The sequence below is a fragment of the Pantherophis guttatus genome, chromosome 2 (assembly GCF_059756535.1).
Source record: "Pantherophis guttatus breed Tessera chromosome 2, ASM5975653v1, whole genome shotgun sequence".
Taxonomy (NCBI): Eukaryota; Metazoa; Chordata; class Lepidosauria; order Squamata; family Colubridae; genus Pantherophis; species Pantherophis guttatus.
This window is the reverse complement of record NC_142064.1, coordinates 129,421,172-129,443,681: the sequence shown is the minus strand read 5'-3', so window position 1 is coordinate 129,443,681 and position 22,510 is coordinate 129,421,172. Positions and strand designations below refer to the sequence as shown.

Below are 22,510 nucleotides of genomic sequence, written 5' to 3'. Positions count from 1 at the left end.
CCTGGTCTTCACACATGTGGGAGGGCCAGAAACTGAAAGGGGAAGATGATGTTCCAGTTTCCAGTATGCACATGCGCACTGGGCAGCTGGTCTTCACGCATATATGCACGCCAGAAACCGGAAGATCAGGTGCACCGGAAACCGGAAGAGCAATGGGCGACAGCTCCACGTGCCCAGAGAGATGGCTTGGCATGCCACTTCCGGCACATGAGCCATAGATTCGCCATCATGGCCCTAGATGATAGGCTCAAGATCCAGATAGATCTTGATAGATTGAACACTGGGCCCTATCTAACAAAATGAAATTCAATGTAGAGAAAAGTAAAGCCTTACATTTAGGCAAGAAAAACCAAAAGTACACATATAGACTGGGTGAAACCAGGCTTAATAGCAATAACTGTGAGAGGAATCATGGAGTCTTAGTGGACAACCAATGAAATATGAGCTAGCAGTGTGCAGTGGCAGCCAAAAAAGCCAATGCAATCCTAAATTGCATTAATAGAGGGATACAATCAAGATCAAGTGAGGTACTAATACTAATACTGCTTCTAGTTTTTGTCACCATCGTATAAAAAAGATGCTGAGACTCTAGAAAGAGTGCAGAGAAGAGCAGCCAAGATGATTAAGGGACTGGAGGTTAAAACATACGATGAACGGTTGCAGGAACTGGGCATGGCTAGTCTAGGGAAGAGAAGGACCAGGGGAGACATGATAGCAGTGTTCCAATATTTGAGAGGCTGCCACAGAGAGGAAGGGGGGGGGGTCAAGCTATTTTCCAAAGCACCTGAAGGCCAGACAAGGAATAATGATTAGAAACTGAACAAGGAGAGATTCAACCTAGAAATAAGGAGAAATTTTCTGACAGTGAGAGCAATCAATCAATGGAACAGCTTGCCTTCAGAAGTTGTGGGAGCTTCATCATTGGAAGCTTTCAAGAAGAGATTGGACTGCCATCTGTCAGAAATGGTGTAGGGTCTCCTGCTTGGGCGGTGGAGGAGAGTTGGACTAGATGACCTACAAGGTCCCTTCCAACTCTGTTAATCTGTTAAATAATAAAGTGGTTTTCCACCTGATTTATGTGTAGAACTGGACTGAATTTGACAGGATTTTGTTTTTCTGAGCAAAGATGCAGATCTGGTTTTTTTTCCGGTGCTTTCCCAGTGGAAAAAATTGCTATGTTAACTGAATAACTATGTTCCCTTTTCCTTGGTAAAGCTTTTTGTCCAGGAGAATTCCCACTCTGTTGGATTTTTGGCATACCAGAGAAATAGTCAGCAGTTCTGCAGAATTAAGCTATTCTTCCCGTCTCTTGGCAGGCGTTTTACTGCGAGGGGGGGGAGGATGTTAGGCCTTGTGCTGTACATTTCCTTCTGTTTTATGGCCTTTAGCTGTTTTGAAAGGAGGGACTCTGCCGCCTAACGCCCGCCTTGTCCTTCTCTGGCAAAGCCCTCACTGGAAGAACAGAAGGAATGTGCTGAGAATGATCCTTTCAAACCCAGGCATTGCCTCTCAGCAATCCTTCAGGTTTTTACTCCCAGATCTGTCTTCCATCTTGATCCTTCTAAGTCAAGTCACTATCTAAGAAAGAGAACAGAGGGACTTGTGGTAGCTTATGACACAGCAATTTGTTCGAAAACCCTCACAGGATCCGCTCCTGTAGTAACAGATCAATGGCCCATCTAGATCAGCTTATTCCATCGTGGGACCAAAAGGTTCTCTCCACAGAAGTGACAATTACTACAGTAAGAGCCGTGGGGGCGCAGTGGTTAGAATGCAGTACTGCAGGCTAATTCTGCCGCCTGCTGGCTGCCTGCAATTCGGCATTTCGAGTCTCACCAGTTCAAAGTTGACTCAGCCTTCCATCCTTCCGAGGTGGGTAAAATGAGGACCCAGAATGTTGAGGGGCAATAGGCTGACTCTGTAAACCGCTTAGAGAGGGCTGTAAAAGCACTATGAAGCAGTATATAAGTCTAAGTGCTATTGCTATTCATCTGAGAATGGCACCTGGGCTTTGTGACTAATAGTCACCAATACCCTAATCCCCCTTTTGCTAATTCTGTTATGTTGTCCTCGACTTACAACAATTTGCTTACTGACTGTTCGAAGTTACAACAGCACTGAAAAAAGTTCTTATGACCATTTTTCACGCTTACGGCCATTGCAGCATCTCCATGGTCACATGGTCACATGATTTACATGGATGCTTGACAACTGATTTGCAGTGTTCCGGGGGGGGGGGGGGGTGTCATGCGATCACCTTCTGCAACCTTCTGACAAGCAAAGTCTATGGGGAAATCAGATTCACTTAACATCCGCGTTATCAATTGAACAACTGCAGTGATTCGCTTAACAAAGGTGGCAAGAAAAGTCGTAAAATGGGGCAAGGCTCACTTAACAAATGTCTCACTTAGCAACATATGTTTGGAGCTCAATTGTAGTCGTAAGTTGAGGACTACCTCAGTGGTGGGTTGCTCCCGGTTCGGTCCGGTTCTTGCGAACTGGAAGTAAAAGCGGTGAGAGGCTCCGTCCGGACGTCATCATGCACATGCACAGAAGTGTGCGCACTCCCATTGCGAACCGGTAGTAAAGGTAAGTAGAACCCACCCCTGGACTACCTGTAAAGCCATCTAAGTTAGTAAAGGCTTAGATGGCTTTACAGGACTACCTGTAGAGCTTACATCTTGAGGCAGCAAAGCTATAAGTGTTTAGGAGAACAACCTTATGTTGATCTGAAGTTTCCCATCTCTTAACTTTGCTAAGTTGTAACCTCGCAAGAGTTGAAAATATGCCCTACATAGTGCATAATGTTAGGCAAGGTTAATGCATTACATACAATGCCCATGTTTGTACAATGCTGAGCTGGAATTTTAAACTATACAGTATGACCACAATTGAGCCCAAAGTTTCTGTTGCTAAGTGAAAAATGTCACTCAGCCTGTTGTCCTCCTGATATGCTAACCTGTCATTTCAGCATAAGAAATGATGGGCATGGAAGTCCAACATATCTAAAGGGCACCAGGGTAGGAAAGTCACATCCAAGACTAGTATTTGGTTTCTTCCTCTGTTTTCCAGTGCAGTTTTCTACTGATGGGCATCGTGCATCTTTCAGCATTCGCATCCGACATAGACCTACTCCCAAGCTCTACTATCCAGGATCATCCAGGGGAGGAGCTAGTGAAGGTGAGCGCACCCAATGGATAGCAGTAGTTGTCCAAGATTTCATGTGGAAAGTATTCCCTGCTGGATCTCACCTGAGAATTTGGAAAATAGATATGTGCAGGTGGAATCAGGCATGCTCATCCCTTTCCAAGTCCGCTTTCTCCAGGGTTATGCTGTGGTCTTTTAAAACAGGCCAAAAGAGAAATCAGAAAAATGAGGGCTCCTTTGTACTCTCGGAGATTGGTTGTTTTCTTGCAAATGTCTTATTACCCAAATTAAGTAATATCACAGTTAGCACTGATTATGTTACCTAGTTTGGTAATGAAACGTCTGCAAAAAGGTAGGTAAAATGAGGACCCAGATTGTGGGGGCAATAAGGTGACTTTGTATAAATATACAAAAGTATGAAGGCTATTGCTTAACGCATTGTAAGCCGCCCTGAGTCTCCGGAGAAGGGCGGCATATAAATCAAATCAAAAACAACAAAACAAAACAAAACAAAACAAAACAAAACAAAACAAAACAAAACAAAACAAAACAAAACAAAACAAAACAAAACAAAACCTACAACCAAGCTCAGAGAGCACCAAGGACCCCTCATTTTAACTCTGAGCTATAAATATTTTCCTTTATTGAAAGTGCCCAGAGAGGCTTGCCTCTACCCATTGCCATTCCAGGCACCCATTTGTAGGCACTTATTAGCAAACTGAGTATAGTAAAGGATATTGTGTTTAGGATGAGAGTTTTCCAAAGTATTTCTTGCTCTCTAGCACCCAGTCTAAACAATGCACCAGAGGAAGATTATGGTGCCTTGCTCGGCTTTTGGTGGAACATTCTTTCCAGGAGCTAAGTGGCGTCTGGAGTCTCCTTGCATCACTAACTATTAATTGCTTGAGCTTTTGTGATTTATGTATTTATGTATTTTATTTATTATCAGATTTTGGTACTACTTCAGCCAGAACATTCTAAGCAGCTTATGATCTGCCTGTTGTAAGAAAGGTGGAATTATGAAAAGCGTAAGGCGCAGCAAAATTAACTGGGAAGAGGTAGTCCATCTTTCTTTTAGTCTGAGAAATGAACATGGTGAAGAGTGCAATTTTTGCTCACTTCTTAGACATCCTGCCAAATCCTCCTTCAGCCGAACCTTCTTGCTAACTTTTCCCTTTTGTCTCTCCCCAGGAACCTACAACATCAGCGCCCTGGTCACCATAGCTACCAAAACCTTCTTACGCTATGACAAACTGCGAGTGTTGATTGACAGCATCCGCAAGTTCTACCCCACTGTGACCATCATCATTGCAGATGATAGCCACGATATCGAACACATAGAGGGACCTCACATTGAGCAGTACTTCATGCCCTTTGGCAAGGTGGGAGATGTTCTAGGGCAGGGGTGTCATATTCAAGGCCCGGGGGCTGGATTTGGCCCATGGGATGCTTAGATCTGGCCCATGGGGCCACCCTGGAAACAGTGAAGGACCAGGCCGCGGTGCCTCTGCTAGTGAAAACGGAGCTCAGGAGGGCCGCGGATGGCCCTCCCGAGCTCTGTTTTTGCTGGCAGAGGGTTACAGGAGGCCATCGCAGCCAAAAACACAGCTCGGGAGCCTGTTTTTGCTGGTAAAGCGCTTGGGCCACCAAAGGCACCCCTGACATGAATGATGTCGAGCTGGCCATGCCCAGCCTGGCCCCCCAAGGTCAAACACAACCCTGATGTGGCCCTCAATGAAATCGAGTTTGACACCCCTGTTCTAGGGGAGTCCTCCGGCCTAGCCTAGGCCAGGTTCTTAAGAGCAGTGTAAGTTAGGGAAGGATTTCATCCCAGAGTTTTGGTGAGTAAGGAAAGGGCTAAAGGAACCTCTGCTAAAAAGAGGTCACTCCATTGCCGTCTTGTGCTGGGAAACGTTTCTGTGATGTGGAATTTGTTACCATGGATTGAACAGGATTTTTTTTTTTCCAATTTACTGATGATCAAAGTTAGGATGAGTAAGAAACTGAATTTCCCACCCACCTTTTTCAGTATAGATTCATGCATATTTCTAGTCATGCAAGAGCAGTTCACTGAGTTGATTTCTCAGGAGGTTCCTGAAAGCGAGGCGTGGAAAATTTGACAATTGTGTAGCTGAAGAGATCCAGACCCCTGAGTCTATGATAAAATTTGCCTTGTATTTGTAGGACAAAGATCAAGACCGAACTGGTTAAGACCATATTATGGAGTCCTTGGTGCTCTCTGAGCTTGGTTGTTTTCTTATTTTCTTGCATTATCCAATATCTTCATTGCTAAAAAGGGGTGGGATTCATATTGAACCGGGGTATGGGCGAAAGGAAGGTGATAGGTAGGAATCTCATGTGGATTGCAGGAGTAAATCTGGAGCTCCGTAGAAATTTATTTAGTTATTCAGTTGACGATACAAAGTTGAAACAGATGATACTGATCAGAGTGCTTTGAAAAGGTTGACAGACAGAACTCGGGATTATAAAATCATTGTTAAGGCACAGGTGCCAAAGTTTGAGGTACAAAATGATAAGGAAACAATTTTCAGTGCTTTGTGGCCAAGCAAGAGGAGCTAGTGACAATCCAGTTATTTGGCAAAAGGATTGTCAGTAGTGATCCTCATAAATAGCCTTTTCTGTCCATTTCTGCACAATCTAAAAAAATTTTTTTAATTACATCTTCTATATTGACGTTAAAGATAAAAGAAAGGGAGAGAGGGATGGAAGAAAGGGGAAAGGAGAGGAAGAAAGGATAGGGAAAAGAGTAGGAGAGAAGGCTAGAAAGGGGGAAAAGGGGAGGAGTGGGAGAAAGGAAGGGGAAGTAGGGAAGACGAAGAAGAGGAGGAAGGAAGGAAGTAGGAGAGGAGAGGAGGTAGAGAAGGGAAAGAAAGAAGAAGGAGAAGAAGGTTTGTTGTAAAATGAGGGAAAAGAAAGGGTAGAAGAGCAACCTGAATGTAACTAAAATGTCTTATTTTTATGCTTTCTTTAGAAAAATATGTATATGTATGATCAATTATGGATAGGAGAATGTACATTTACAATATGTGTATAAGAAATAAAAAAAAAAATTCAAAAGGAAATAAAAGAAAGGGAAGATACAGAGTATTTTCAAACACGGGATTTGTTTTACAAATGGTTGCATGACACAGTTAGACATTAGGAGTTAGAAAAGTATTATTATATAAGCAAATTGACCCAGACAAATACGCTGTTCACCAAGCACTTGTGCGTGTAAATTGAAAATGTATTAATAACCTGATAAATAGCCTTTTCAATCTTCTTTTTCCTCTCTACCCTAACTTTCTAGGGCTGGTTTGCTGGTAGGAATCTTGCCGTCTCCCAGGTGACCACCAAATATGTTCTGTGGGTGGATGATGACTTCATTTTCACAACCCGCACCAAAATAGAAAAGCTTGTAGATATCCTTGAGAAAACTTCCCTGGATTTGGTGAGTTCCTGCCCCGTGATTGCTTTTCCTGGCTCTGGATCGTTTATTTCACCATGCTGTCTGGGAGTTAAAGATCTCATAGTTGGTTTAGAAACGTGAAGGCAGACTTAGTCCGTGGCTGTGATTTGAACATCTTTGTATCCCATAAGATGAAGTGAATCAATTTTGAGTTGATAAAGAGACTAAAAAAAGGGGCTCATTCCTTTCTTAAATTTGCAAAAGTCTATCACACATTATTTTTGGATGTAGCGTTGTTTAAATCTCTAGTTCTTGATTGTGGCTTAATTTGTTGAAAGGTATACATATTGATTTAAATAAATCAATATTTCACTAAACCTGTTATAGCCACCTACTCCAGCAGATTCTAGGCAGCTTACAAAATCTAAGTTAAAATAACTAAAAACATAACGAGATCAGAAGACCTCACTCTTACCTATCCTGTTCATCTCTTGGTTCTGGTTTCAGAATAGTTTTGAAATCATAACCTATGTAGTTTTTAACATTTTAATTATTTTTGACTTATTTTATAACTTCTATTTTTGGGGGGGGGGGAATCACATATTGTTTATCAGGAAATATTTGCAGATGCTATAAATTGAAGATATATAACACTTCACTGGTACAATATAATTTTTTTAAAAATTTTTAAAATTTTATTAACATACATAAATCATAATATATAATATATAACAATATACACAATACAAACAATCAACGAGTGCTCCCCCACCCCTCGGGATCATTCCTGCTTCCAAAATCTTAAAGCTTCTTCTGGTGGTGGCATCTCCCTTCCTCCAGAAAACACATATATTAGGAACTGTTTCCAGATTCCATTGAATTCATTTACTTTCATTATGCCCCTCCTTACTTTAATATTACAAGTCAGTTTATCATTTATGGCAATATCCCATACTTCCTTATACCATTTTTCCAAACAATAATCACCTCGTGTCTTCCAGTTCCTAGAAATCATTAACCTTGCTGCGGTCAACAAATTTGTTATCAACTCTTTAGTCTCTTTTTTACACTTTATATCTTCCAATAGTGAGAGTAATGCTACCTTTGGTGCCTCTTCTACCATTATTCCTACAATTTCTTCCATCTCCTTAAACACCATCTTCCACAATTTTTGCACAAATTTACAATCCCACCACATATGTAAATACGTTCCTTTTTCCCCGCAACCTCTCCAACAGTTATCTGAATAGTTCTGATTCATATTGCTTAATCTAACCGGAGTTAAGTACCACCTCCATACCATTTTATAATCATTCTCTTTTATTCTTACTGACATATTTCTCAACACTCTTTGTTGTCAGATCCTTTCCCAACTCTGTTGCCCTATTTGTATCTTCAAATCGGTTTCCCATACCATCTTTCCTAAATTTTCCCTCTCCTCTTCCTCCAACAATATTTTATAAATTCCACTCATTAAGCCTTTTATCCCTTTATTTTCTTCCTTTACAGTTTCATTTTTTTCAATTAATTCCTCGAACCTCGTTAACTCTCTACACTCTCCATTTTCTCTTACCCAAGTTTTTAGTCCATTGTTCCACTTGGCTGTAATTTAACCAAGACAACCGTTTTCCTCCTAGAACCTCTTCCAATTCCCCACGTGTCCTCATTCCTCCTACCCATTCCCTTAGTTTCATTTTATTTTTCTCTTTTAAAATTTTATTCACTTTATGCTTCAAATTCCCTTCTAACTTCTTTTATAACTTCCCTTTTACAACTTCTAAGCCACTCAGAGTCACCTTATAGGGGAGAGAGGTGGCATAAACATTTAATAAATAAATAAAAGCGAAACAAAAATGGGCATTAAAACAAAATTAAAAAGGTAAGAGTAATGAAATAACCTTCCCCCAAGAAATCTTCCCCCCCCCCTCGCAGATCGAACCCACTTCACATGCACATACAGGTGCAGACCATCCAACCCAGTGGTGGGATTTAAAATTTTTTACTACCAGTTCTGTGGGTGTGGCTTGGTGGGTGTGGCATCGCTTGGTGGGCGTGGCTTGGTGGGCATGGCAGGGGAAGGATACTGTAAAATCTCCATTCCCTCCCCATTCCAGGGGAAGGTTACTGCAAAATCCCCATTCTCTCCTGATCAGCTGGGACTCGGGAGGCAGAGAATAGATGGGGGCGGGGCCAGTCAGAGGTGGTATTTACTGGTTCTCTGAACTACTTAAAATTTCCACTACCGGTTCTCCAGAACTGGTCAGAACCTGCTGAATAACACCTCTGATCCAACCTCAACATTATGGTTTGTTTTCCGCAGGTGGGTGGAGCCGTACGGGAGATTACAGGCTTTACCACCACATACCGCCAACGGATCAGCGTGCAGTCTGGTACTGAGGAGGGAGATTGCCTGCAAGTCCGCCAGGGCTATCACCACACCATTGAAGGTTTCCCTGATTGTGTAGTCACTGATGGAGTAATCAATTTCTTCTTGGCACATACAGAGAAGGTGTTGCAAGTTGGCTTTGACCCACGCCTCAACCGTGTTGCCCACCTTGGTGAGTGATGGTGCCAGCATGGGAGACCCTCAGGTTGGACCCGTGTCTAGAATAGAACATAGAATAGCTTTTGTTTCCTATATAGAAGATAATACAGGTAGTCCTCGACTTGCAACAATTTGTTTAGTGACCATTCAAAGTTACAACGGCACTGAAAAAAGTGACTTATGACCATTTTTCACAGTTACAACTTTTCCAGCATCCCCAGGATCATGTGATCAAAATTCAGGCGCTTAGCAACTGATTCATCCTTATGACCATTGCTGTATCCCAAGGTCATGTGATCCACTTTTGCGACCTTCTGACATGCAAAGTCAATGGGGAAGCCAGATTCACTGAACTACCAGGTTACTAACTTATCAACTGCAGTGATTCACTTAACAACTGAGGGAAGCAAGGTTGTAAAATGGGGCAAAACGTACTTAACCGATGTCTCACTTAACAACAGAAATTTTGGGCTCAATTGTGGTTGTAAATCAAGGACCACCTGTAAGAGAATCCAAATCACACTATCAATCAAAAGGGTGAACTTGGGTTTCCTTTGATGTTCGAATCCAGTGTTTCTCAACCTCCCACAAATTGAAGATGTGTGGACTTCAACTCAGTGTTGCCTGGAAAGTTCTGGGAGTTCCACACAACTTAAAGTAGTTGAGTTTGAGAAACGTTGTAATCTTAACAGATGCTTGAGTCAGTTTTGTGAGTGTCAATGGGATCTGCAGTAAGTTCTTATTTATTTCATTCAAAGTGTTAATTGGCCCATTACAACTTCTGCTCAACTCAACAGGAAGGTTCAAAAAAGCATGCACAGAAGGATTGTCTGTTGAAGAATCATAGGCTTATGCTAATTTTTGTCCTTCGTTCTGGGTTGTTCTAACTGCAGAGTTCTTCATTGATGGCCTGGGTGTTCTGCATGTCGGTTCCTGCTCCAATGTGGTGGTAGACCATGCCTCTAAGATCAAGCTACCGTGGCTAAAATCGGTAAATGAGAAGCAATATGCCAAGTTCCGCTATCCCAACTCGTCGGATGACACAATGAACACCAAACAAAGCCTTTTCTACTTCAAGAACTATTTCAAATGTATGACAGGCAATTAGTCTTCAGTCAGAGGGTGCTGAGCCCCACCCTTGACAACTGGCTAAGTCCTCAGGTGAGTGGAGTCTCGGACAGCCTGCTCTGGCACCTAGACACAGCTCTTAGCAAACAAGCTTGCCCTGTCCACTAGCCAAACTCAGGGAAGCTTCTACATTCTCAGGCCTGAAGAGCAACTTGAGAAATGAACTTCACGCTGCTTAAAACAACAACAACAACAACAACTGTGTTGTAACAGAATTAATTGGACAAGCCATCTTCCAGACCTTGTTGATAAAAGGAGGATTTTGTCTGCTTGTCATTTTGTCATATTTTGCATCTGAACTGAACCATATTCCACGGGGAGCGCTTCTGCAAGAGGCTGCCCCATGAAGCCTGGGTCTTTATCGGGCGCCTGGTTGAGGGCAGCCATCTGCCTCTATTACACCGAACTCCCTTTCTAAGTTTGGACTTGTGCATACCTATAGGTCACGTCAAAAACTTGCAAACTCTGGCAATATCCCAGCATCCTTTACCTCCCTTTAACTTAAACTACAGAAGGGGACAGGATCAGAGGTGGATAAACCTGAAATTGGGGAGGGGGGGGGGGCTTTCTCTGGCATCACAATTTTTGTGCCAAGGTTTTCAAGTTGAGCCCCTCTGTCCCAGGCTCCCTCCAACCTCAAATGGGACATCGTTCTGGGATATTTGGAAATGCCAAATGATGAAAAGCCACCGCCAGGGGGAAGCCTTGAGGTGTGCATTGCAGCAGAGCAGCCTTGAAAAGCCACAGAACTCCTGGCTGCACTCCAGACTCAAAGTGCTCCCAGGCTTACAGCAAAAATGACCAGAAGTGTACGGACATTGGAGGGGGCAGCTTATTTTCTATGGGGATAGCTTTTTTATATTGTGAAGTAGAAAGATTGTCCATGACAGATTGCCAGTATTTTATTTTTTTTTAACTTCAGACAGAATCCATTTCCAAAGCTTCTTCTCATTCCTTAAACTTCTCCATCCCAAGTCTGTGGCTTTTTAGTGCCAACCATGGAACCTTGTTACACCACTGCTTTTCCTAAAACTATTATTTATTAGGGAGGGTTTTTTTAAACACCACCACCACCACAAATCAGGGCTGGGAAAAGGTCCTACACAATAGTTCCATTGCATGGGGTTGGCTCATATCGTACGTAACCAAAGAGGCTGTAACCACTCAGGCACCATTCTTCCTTCTGCCTATGTATGCCCTTCTTCCTGGCAGCTGGGCTGTCAATTTCATTAAGATAAAATTAGTTAAGTACCAGCCTCACAGGTTAAGGTACAGGTGCACAGGGAGTGACAAAAACCAGTGAGGTATGGTAAATTTCAAAATCTCTGTAGCACGAGTGGTATAGGAATTCACACAGACTGATTCACAAAATTGTTTCTTGCTGCAAAAGGACAAACTCTTCTTTCCTCTGAGTTGCCCGATGAAAAAAATGTAAAAATATTTGGGTAGGATACAGTTGTTGGACATAAGATAGGAATTGGGTATGGCTTAGAAGCCATAAGTACAGCAACAATCGTATTCATGCTCATATGGGAATAAGCTGTACTAAGCACAATAAGACTTTAAGTACGATTTTAATTGGAATTAAATCCTCCTCACGCCATCAGAACAATGCAGTAATAAATTAAATACACTTAAAATGCTTTTTAAAAAGGACATTGCATTTTTACACACACACACACACACACACACACACACACATCCAAAGTAAGTAGGAAACAAATTCCATGTGATAATGAAATGGTTGCTCCCCTGCCTAAAATGCTAATTTTGATAAAAGTTCAAAAGCTTGTTTTGTTTATTTACATATTTATTGTTCAGGGATGGATGCATAATCAGCATGCAACTCTGAGCTGGTGCAGTCCAAGAAAACCTTAGCTATAGTAGTTGATGCTGCTGAAGGTGTAAAATGGATCCTGTCCCTTTTGAGTAAGATGGAGATCTCCAGTTGCAAACACTGATCAATAACCTAACCCAAGGAGTGGTGTCTCAGTTCTGAGTGATCACAATAACCTGTGAGTTATCTGCAAATACTGTATATCCACCCACTAAAGAGAAACGCAAGCTGAGGAATATAGCTTGGTCCTAGGGCAGGTATATACTGAATCCAAAATGTGAATCAATTCATTAACCATGTTTAGCATGTTGGCTGAACCTCTCTAGTGAATCAAAGGCTGTTAATGCATCTATACTCTTTGGTCCTACCAGTTCCACCAGCAATTCTGGTCTGAGAGGATCTCTCTGGCAAAGAAAAGGAAAAAGGAGATGCCCCAATATAAAAGAGTACCGTATTTTTCAGACTGTAAGATACACCGGAATATAAGGCGCACCTTAGTTTTTGGGGAGGAAAATAAGAAAAAAGCTGATTGGGGGTGGATCGGCCTCCCGGAATACCCCCGATCAGCTGTTCCCAGAGATAAACTTTAGCAACAGATTTGTTGTTTGTGAGCTCTGCGCCTTGCTTTTTTTTCAGCCTCTGAAACCTCCGTTTCAGAGGCTGGGCGGGGCTACATTTGGACTATAAGACACACCCAGATTTTCACCCTCTTTTTGGGGGTAAAAAGGTCCGTCTTATACTCCGAAAAATATGGTACTTTGACAAAATTGGCTTCATTTTATTTCTGGCAATCAAACTTTTCTGTAATCCCCATTGAGCATTCTTTCCTAGGCTCTTTTCCTTTTGGCTTCCATGGCTTATTCTGCAGTGACTTCAATTTTTTTCCCCCCTAGGAAAGTAATAAAGGGTTGTTTTTTAAAAATACAATTTTGTTTAGCTGCTGTGTTCTAATAATTTTCTGGTAAGGGTTCAAGAAGAAAGGAACCAAGACAGGTGAGTGCACGAAGTAATCCTGACACTTCAGATGTGGACTCTGCAGGCCACGGAAGTTGTAGCAGGGGGAAGAACTGCTAAATCTAAGAACCTGGCTCTTCTTGCCAGTCTGCTCTTTCCTTGACAGTCCATTCCTGACAATCCAGCCTTCCAGTAGCAGGAGAAACGTGGTCTCGTTGGCAGCCTGCTGCCCTTTCCCAAATCTCTGTGGTCTCAGATGGCTTTGTCCTGGTAGATCTCATTGTCTTTTAACCTTGGCAGGAAGAAAAGTTATACCCAGATGGTGGGATCCTTCTGTTCCACGTTTTCCTGAGGAAAAACCAAATTGGAGTTATCCATGAGGCACTGTGCCATATAAAAAAACTACTCTAATACCTTCCCAGCTCACGTTACTTGTTAAGCTCTGTGCCTCAAGGGTGCTTTTTTCAAGAGGCAACTGACCTCTTGAAAAAAGCACCTTTGGGACAACCATGACCTGGATGACTAAGAATCTCCATAGAGAACTCTGTGCCTCAAGACTACACAGGGAAGTGCAGAGATTCCCTCCAGTCAGTGGATGCAATCCCTGCTAAGAGTAGCAGTTGGATTCTGAGGGTGATCTGAACTTTCTACATCTAGAAATAATGATTGTGGTACAGGTAGTCCTCGACTTAACAGCAGTTCATTTAGTGGCCGTTCAAAGTTACAACGGCACTAAAAAAAGTGACTTATGCCCATTTTTGACACTTACGCCCATTGTACACCATTGTAGTATCCCCGTGGTCACATGATCAAAATTCAGAAGTTTGCCAACTGGTTCATATTTATGACGGTCGCAGTGTCCCGGGATCGTGTGATCCCCTTTTGCAATCTTCTGACAAACAAAAGTCCATGGGGAAGCTGGATTCACTTAACAACCACGTCACTAACTTAACAAATGCAATGACTCACTTAATAACTGTGGCAAGAAATGTCATAAAACAGGGCAAAATTCACTTAACAAATGTTTCACTTAACAAACAAAAATTTTGGGCTCAATTAGGGTCGTAACGTGAGGACTACCTGTACTTCTATATAGCTTTTGAAGGAGCAAATATGGCTAGTTCATCAGAACTGTGGGGTGGGGCAGTGGTGAAATATAAAATTTGTTACTACCAGTTCTGTGAGCGTGGCTTGGTAGTGGTGGTGGTGTAATATGACTGAGTGGGCGTGGCCAACTTTTTTTTTTTTTTTACTCTTAAAACCATTTTTTCTACCGCTTCGGCTGAAGAGGTTGTAAAAAAAATGCTTTTAGAGCCTCTGACGATCCGAGCTGACTTGCCTGATCGGCAGATGCTTTTTTTCCTTTTAAAAACATTTTTTATAACCTCTTCGGTGGAAGAGGTTGTAGAAAAAATGCTTTTAAAAGCCTCTGATGATCCCAGCTGAGCCGTGCTATCATCAGAGGCTTTTTTTTTACTTTTAAAAGCATTTTTTCAGCCAAACAGGTTGTAGAAAAAATGCTTTTAAATTTTTTTAAAAAATCTCTGATGAGTGTATGGCTCAGCTGGGCAATGGCGGGGCGGGGGGGGGCAGGGATTTTTGCTACCGGTTCTCCGAACCACCCACCTCCATCGCTACCAGATCGGATGATAAGACTCAGGCTAAATTGCTTGTATTTACAGATTTATCTCATGGGAGGGACACTAAATTACAGTGATGTCATTTTTGAGAGCTTTTGAGAGCTGGGCTACAGGTGCCCAGCCACGCTCCCCTTCCTCACCTATGCCCCCCCCCAAAAGCCTGAACAGAAACCAAGAGGAAAAGAGGCTTCCTTGTTTTCTCTGCTGACTCTCGGACCCTTACCGTGGCTTGCTGGAGGTAGGAAACGGCGTCATGAACAGTGACAAAAATCTGCTGAGGGGTGAGATGATGCATGAGGCCACAAAAACTCAAGGTCTGTAGGACGTTGGCTAGGTGGATAAGAAGAAAATAGAAGTCACTCAGGTCTCATGCCACCTGTGGGGCTCAACAAGAGATGGCTTGCATGGGTACAGTTCCTTCACACTAGGGATGGTCTCTTCCTACCTCCACAACAAACATAATCTGTACATGACCCTGATCCACAAATCATGGGATCTTGGAAAAAGTCCGATACTGTAATTACATGGGTGAGTAAACTGGTCCTTCAGATCAAGTTGAAGCACTTCTGCATCACCGCTCTTTCCAAGGTCCAATCTCTCATAAACCAGTTGGAAACAACTTGAGCTTATTGTTGTTCCAGCATTCTATTCAGAAGAGCTGAGGAGGGCAGCGGGAAAGCCCTGTTTTTTGTTTTTTTTTAATTTGATTTATATGCCGCCCTTCTCCGAAGACTCAGGGCGGCTTACAATGTGCTCAGCAATAGCCTTCATCCTTTTGTATATTTATACAAAGTCAGCTTATTGCCCCCACAAACTGGGTCCTCATTTCACCTACCTTAGAAAGGATGGAAGGCTGAGTCAACCTTGAGCCTTGGCGAGATTCGAACCCTGCAATAATTGCAGGCAGCTGGTCTTAATAACCAGCTTAATAACAGGGTGCCTTAAACCCCTGTACTACCAAGGCTCTTCCTGTTGCATGTCAGCTGTCAAGAACCCCTTCTCCCCCACACGAAGTCAATGGGGAAGCTGGCAGGAAGTTGAAAACAGGTGCCTGCCTTCCTTAACGACAGCAGCTAAGGTGCTAGGATTGCTATGTGATGTCATGTGTCACCCATTATGACTGCTGTGCTTAGCGATGGCAAATCCTGTCCCGATTTGCCACTGTAAGCCAAGAACTACCTGCATGGGGTGGGGCTTGAGCATACAAAAGGGGCAGAGCTTGCTTTGCAGTGTCATGTGGGGCTGCTGTTTTCACGTCTGACAGATGCATCAGATCCCTTGGATATTTCTGGATCCTACTGAAGTGAAACTGCTTGTTCAGGCGGTCTTCTTACAAAGTTTATTTAAAAGGCTGTAAGGAGAGGGAGGGATGATTCAACACAAGTAGACCACAGATCTAGAGATTGGGCATCTACCACATGACACCTTTTTCAAAACTGGTGTCTGTGAATCTTGGTTTGAATCACCCATAACAATCACAATGGCTGGGTTTTTTTTCAAATAAAAAAAAAATCCAGATATAATAAAATGGTGATGCAATCACTCAAATAATCTTCAGCTCATCTCCTTGGCTTTGATGCCAAGTTAGGTGATTTGTTGGAAACGAATTCATAGATTTGTTGCCATAGATTTCTGGGTCTGCATCAGATAAATGGCTCCATCACCTATATTCTTTGTACGTGAGAATCTATCCATGCAGGAAATGTATAGGATCTCTCTTGTACATGTAGGATTGTACATGTACTTCTTGGGCTTCCCGTTGAGGGAATTGACAGTGGTCCTCTTGATTTTGTTTTTAAGGAACAAGTGAAGTGGGCTAATCCCACCAATTGAAAAATGTATACCCTTTCCTGAGGAAATAGACAACTTCTTAACATTTAGATTTGGAAAAAAAAAGTAAGTAAGTAAATTAGGCTACCTTTTTCCTGCATGCTAGCTTTGAACTAAAGCTCCCATAAGGGATTTCAACTAGAGACCACTGAAGTTCTAGTCTAATGCCTCTGAAGACTGAGGAAGAATGAAGTAAAATAATAGGAAGATTGATGGCACGTCTTACTTCACTCACCATTACAGGCAGACAAATGTATCTGTATGCCGGCTTTTTGACATTCCACACACACCTAAAAGACAAGGAAACATTTGTAAAGAAACTTATGTGAGGGCTTCCAACCACCACAGGTACACCGAAGCACCAATCTGATGGCCAAGATCCTGATAAACAATGATCTTTTATTAATTCTGGCACAAGGCGGAGGCACAGTTTGTGTTCCACCCCATAGTCTATTACAAGGAGTCTATTATACTGGGAGCAGCTGTTTTTCCAATTCAGTACAAAAAGGCACGACTCTAGTTCATTTGTTAATATCACATTTTAAAAACAACCTATTTAGGCCCTGATGAATTATAATCCTCCTTAAAGGGCAGCGTGAGGGAAGAAGAACATTATTTAAACTGACCCAGCACAATGCGGATGCGGGAGGCAATGCTGTCTGGGATGAGAAGCAAATGCCTTTTTTTAAAAAAAAAAAACAACCTTTTCACTGTAAACAGATTTCTCTTTTGTGGAAAATCATGCTCTAATTCTGGATGTTTGCGGGCCCAATGTGTCTGCAGACAAAACCCTGACTTATTGACCTGACCCTTACCTCATCTGACTTTCTACAATCAGGGGTCTCTAGTGTGAACTTCAATTTCAAGAATTCCTCAGCCAGCTTTGCTGGATGAAGAATTCTGGGGGTTGAAATCTACAGGTCTTAAAGTTGCCAAGGTTGGAGACCAGGGGTGAAATCCAGCAGGTTCTGACAGGTTCTGGAAAACCAGTAGCAGAAATTTTGAGCAGTTCGGAGAACCGGTAGCAGAAATTTTGAATAGTTTGGAGAACCGGTAAATACCACCTTTGGCTGGCTCCAGAGTGGGGTGGGAATGGAGATTTTACAATATCCTTTCCCTGCAGTGGGGTGGGAATGGAGATTTTGCAGTATCCTTCCCCTGCCATGCCCACCAAGCCACACCCACAGAACTGGTAGTAAAAAAAAAAATGGATTTCACCACTGTTGGGAGACCCCTGTTCTACATCATTCAATTCAAATAGTGAGATGCTGGTGTAGTGTAAAGCCAAAGACCAGCCTGCATTATTACTCTCAATTTCAAAAAGGCCTCTGTTTCTTAAGAGATGAAAATGATAGGCAGATGCAGTTCAGAGCGGTTAGGAAAATCTGCTTGCTTGCACAGAAAAAGACAAAAAGGAAATGGCTGTAGAAGGGAGCATTCTGCAGGAGAATTATTTAAAATCTGGGACAAGAGGCACCCCAGGATATTGGCTTTGTAATTGGTCATATTCCCTATGGCTGCCATTTGGAGAATAGGAGAGCCCCCGCATCTCCCCCCTCCCCGTAATAGCCATTGTTTAGGAGTACTGACAGCATGTTCTCAAAACTTCTGTCAACTTATAATTACAACTCCAGATGTGTCCAGCAGCCAAATGTCGAGAGACTCCCAATGTAACAGAAGTTCTGTTGTCTTTAGAAGGGAGGGAGAGCCCTTCATTGTCTTCTTTACTTGCAGCTGAACTCAAACCAAGGAACTTGAAGCAAATACAGAGTTTAGTAGTTGAGCAGTGGAGTAGAACTACCAATACTGAGAAGTTCATGTTTCTTTTGAAGAGGTTCCTCTGATTCAACTGGACCTCTGGCCAAAGGAATTTGTGCAGAGGTGGGTTTCAGCAGGTTCTGACCAGTTCTGGAGAACCGGTAGTGGAAATTTTGAGTAGTTTGGAGAACCGGTAGTAAAAATTCTGACTGGCCCCGCCCCCATCTATTCTCTGCCTCCCAAATTCCAGCTGATCAGGAGGAAATGGGGATTTTACAGTATCCTTCCCCTGCCATGCCCACCAAGCCACACCCACCAAGCCATGCCATGCCATGCCATGCCATGCCATGCCATGCCACGCCCACCAAACCACACCCACAGAACCGGTAGTAACTGAATTTGTCTCTTTAGCAGTCTCCAGCTTTGGAAGAACAGACGAATGGAATGGAACACATTTGGGAATGGCCAGAAAAAGAGAGATAGGGGAGCCTTGTCCATTTTTTATCAGAGCCTATCCATTCCTTTCACACAGCCTGTGACAAAATGCCCCAGGCCTAGGGGGATTTGACCTTGGTGAAAAAAGATTCCTCTTTAAAGGAGGAGAATCATGAATTGCTCCAATGCCCGGGGTCAACCCCCACCCCCCCCACGTTGCAGGCAGAATCAGTCCTGCCTTCCCCCAAAAGTCTGAATTATCAAGAAATCAGGAAATCTCAAGATATTTCAGGGATCGCAACATAAGATTTAGTGAACTTCCATAGGGTCAGGTAAGGTTCTAGCAGTGCTGAAATTCAAATTTTTTTACTACCGGTCCTGTGGGCGTGGCTTGGTGGGCATGGTAGGGGAAGGATACTACAAAATCTCCATTCCCTCCCCACTCCAGGGGGAAGGATACTGCAAAATCTCCATTCCCTCCCCACTCCAGGGGGAAGGATACTGCAAAATCTCCATTCCCACCCCACTCCAGGGGAAATGGATACTGCAAAATCTCCATTCCCACCCACTCTGGGGCCAGCCAGAGGTGGTATTTGCTGGTTCTCCAAACTACTCAAAATTTCCACTACCGGTTCTCCAGAACCTGTCAGTACCTGTTGGATTTCATCCCTGGGTTCTAGCCATCTTAAACTATCTGTACTTTTCAGAATCAGAATCGATCTTTATTACGGTCACAGATCAGCACAAAAGTTGAGTGTTAAAATAAATACATTCTCTAGAAATTATTGGAAAAGCCAAGTAGTAATATGAATAAGGCTCTTTAGTTGTTTTTTTTTCCTTATTAATATTGCAGCAGCACAAAATTTTGCTACTGCACGAGTGGTGGCTGGATTTGAATCCTTAAAGGAGATGGTTCATGTAGAAGTTATCTGATCCGCCTAGAGATCTCTCTACTAGAGGGAGAATGTACACTGATCTGATGTCCCTGTAGAACTTGCAATGCAATAGGACATGAGATAATTTCACCTTCCCAATTCCCACATTTCCACCTTTGCTCAACAATTGGGGTTTTATCATACTTGCCCTGCAGGAATGCTGAAGGGAGGATATTAAGTCTGGCTCTAAAAAATGCTATTCTACTCTTAGGAAAAGTCAGGTCTTTCAGATACCTTGCTGGTTCCCACACACCCCACGTAATCCGATTTCTTGTATATCCTGTAAATTCTAGCTGGATATCCTGTAAATTCTAGCTGGAACTCCATATCTCTTATTCTATTGGTAACCACTTGCTTGCCTTGATCGTAGTCTAGTGGGGAAAGTCCATAGAAAGCCAGCTTATGCTCTATTGCCTGTTTCCTGGGAGAGGGAACGTTGTCTATCAGAACTGAAGGGGTCTGGGAAGAATTGAATTTTCAACCAGTCAATTAGCATCATCTTCCAGGGTGAATTTGAGGCATTCCTGTCTCATGTCTCAACTGGGCATTTGATGTCCTGCTAGGTGCAGTTAAAATGGATTGCAGCAATTTTATTTGTATGGTTTCTAAAGACTCTTTCTTCAAAAAAAAAAGTCCTATTTGTGCCCCGTAGAGAATTTGCATCAGTGTTTTAGCCTCAAAGAGTTTTAAGGCTACGGGGACTAATTGTCCTCTGCCTGTATAAAAAAAAGTGTTTTATAGCATTTGAGAACCTAAGGGCTGATTGCATGGTGTAGTCCAGATGTGCCTTCCAAATGCCTTTCATATGGAAAACCACCCCAAGGTACTTGAATGTATTGATCTGTTCTAGATTGTGTCCTTCTATTCTCCAAGAGTATTGAATACCGTGTTTCCCCCAAAATAAGACCCTGTCTTATATTTTTTTGAACACCGAAATAAGCGCTTGGCCTTATTTTCAAAGAGGTCTTATTATTTTGGGGCACGTGGAACAGGACGGGGCTCCTCTTGCCATCTTACCTGATTTCCAGTTCTGTCTCCCTAACCCTAACCAGAGGAAATGGCAGGGACCAGCTGTGCATGGATTTAAATATTTTCGGGGAGGGCTTACTTTTTTGGGAGGGGGCTTATTTTAGCGCATGTGCTCAAAAGCCCAATTAGGCTTATTATCCGGGGAGGTCTTATTTTCAGGGAAACAGGGTAGCTCTTTCAGCAAAAACTAGGATTTTTGAGTTATCAAAATTGAGGGTCAGATTATTTTGTCTACAGTATTTTAATGTTGCTGAAATAGCTCTCTCGAGTCCAATAGGGGTTTGGGTAATAGTAGTGGCATCATCAGCATACAGAAGTATCGGAATTTTGCATTGTGCTAAATTGGGAGGATGGAAGTCTGGGTTATGCAGAAGATCAATCAGGGAATTAATATAAAGATTGAAAAGGGAAAAGGCCAAGATACAGCTGTACTTTTAATTTTTGGAGATCTGCAATTACTGTTCTGGATGCAGCAGACCCCTTGGGCTCCAGTTAAGAAAAGTTCATCTGGAGAGAGATTCTCAGTTTTAATCTTGATTTAGTCTCAACACAAACTGGTTTTGACTCTTGTATTTCTCCAGCCTTACTATTTTTCAACCCTTATTCCCCACTACACAGACACAAATGCACATATTTGTATTTTGATACCTGGATAAGGAGCCGGGCGCCGGATGAATCCACAAAGGATATTCCACTGCAGTCAAAAATCACAGCCTGTACATCTAAGCCTGGAGAAGTAGATAAGACAGAACCCATATCAATCTCTCTCAACCACTGCAGTTCCACAGATTCAGTCTAACAGCTGCCATGTGCTACCCTGCACTCGTCCAGGAGCACTTTTTTTCTCCAGATGGTTTTACACCAGCAGAGAAAAGGCTAACATGAAATTCTGGACACACGCATACATTTCTTCTGTAAAACAGCCAGCATAGAAGAGAATCATCCTAACAAGCCATGTCTAATAACGGCACAATAACCAGCACAAAGAGAGTTCAGCTTGGTGTGCCCACATGGGATGGGCTTCAATTGCCATAACCCACAGCAGGATGGGGATTGAAATTCAACAACTCCGGAGACCCAAAATTAGGGAAGGCCAGTTTAGCAAATTGTATTAGCTGTGAAGTATCAAAAAGCAAGAAATATTATGGAATGTAATATCCTCTGTAGAACTGAGGAAACGGTACAGCAGATTTTCCACCATGGTATAACTTAGCATGTATATTTCCACAAGAAAATTGCCCAAGAACAAAAAGGAATTAACCTTTGGTTACCTGAGCTAAGCTTCTTTTCCAAGACACAAACACTGCTGTCCTAAAGAAAAAGGTGAAAACCCAACAATTAATTTTCATTTACAAACTGAAAGAATTGACCTATGCTATTTTACATCTAATGAGGGGGGGTTGTCAATTATTCATATGATGTGGCTATTTTCCACCAAGCATCTTTTGGAAAAAAAAATTGTTTTTTGATGGGAATGTAGCTATCATAGAAAGCCAATTCTAAAAATTAAGTTTAACTTGACCAACTGCTTTGACTTACCCCACAGGGTGAAACACAGCCAGCATCCTGACTAATGCCCCACTTAAATCTCCATATATATAAGAAGTACTGTAAAGAATTCACTCTTTTATAATTGAGTAAAGATGGTGGCCACAATTCTGTAATCAAGACTCCATCCCTTTTTACATATGTCATAATGCGTGTAGAAAGGGTGGGGTTTTGATTAAAGAGGTGTGGCCACCATCTTGATTTTTTTTGACACACACACACACAAAATATCCCTGACCCCTGATTGTTCCTCTGAGCTGAATGGCAAAACTGTCCAGTTCTGAGCACCAGAATCAATCCAGTTGTCTCAGATGG

The 22,510-nt window shown here is 42.5% G+C and overlaps 2 protein-coding genes across 6 annotated transcripts in view; one reads left to right on the top strand and one right to left on the bottom strand.

Annotated features, from left to right (window-relative positions):
• Positions 1 to 12,990, top strand: part of B4GALNT1 (beta-1,4-N-acetyl-galactosaminyltransferase 1) — an 83,150-nt gene extending 70,160 nt beyond the window's left edge. For all 4 annotated transcript variants that reach the window (XM_034419193.3, XM_034419191.3, XM_060688983.2 and 1 more), the window contains exons 7-11: positions 3,073 to 3,180; positions 4,339 to 4,529; positions 6,458 to 6,598; positions 8,877 to 9,114; positions 9,995 to 12,990. In XM_034419193.3, the coding sequence (XP_034275084.2) occupies positions 3,073 to 3,180; positions 4,339 to 4,529; positions 6,458 to 6,598; positions 8,877 to 9,114; positions 9,995 to 10,209 (893 nt within the window). In that variant the 3' untranslated portion in view covers positions 10,210 to 12,990. The remainder of the gene's footprint in view (positions 1 to 3,072; positions 3,181 to 4,338; positions 4,530 to 6,457; positions 6,599 to 8,876; positions 9,115 to 9,994) is intronic.
• The window catches only part of SLC26A10P (Solute carrier family 26 member 10), a 31,659-nt gene continuing 20,933 nt past the window's right edge, over positions 11,785 to 22,510 (bottom strand). Inside the window, exons 14-18 of one of the 2 annotated variants that reach the window (XM_087886697.1) lie at positions 21,919 to 21,958; positions 21,296 to 21,375; positions 16,726 to 16,780; positions 14,884 to 14,990; positions 11,785 to 13,368 (exon numbers count right to left, since the gene is read on the bottom strand). In XM_087886697.1, the coding sequence (XP_087742823.1) occupies positions 13,330 to 13,368; positions 14,884 to 14,990; positions 16,726 to 16,780; positions 21,296 to 21,375; positions 21,919 to 21,958 (321 nt within the window). In that variant the 3' untranslated portion in view covers positions 11,785 to 13,329. The remainder of the gene's footprint in view (positions 13,369 to 14,883; positions 14,991 to 16,725; positions 16,781 to 21,295; positions 21,376 to 21,918; positions 21,959 to 22,510) is intronic. The other variant, XM_034419196.3, reaches the window with a different exon arrangement.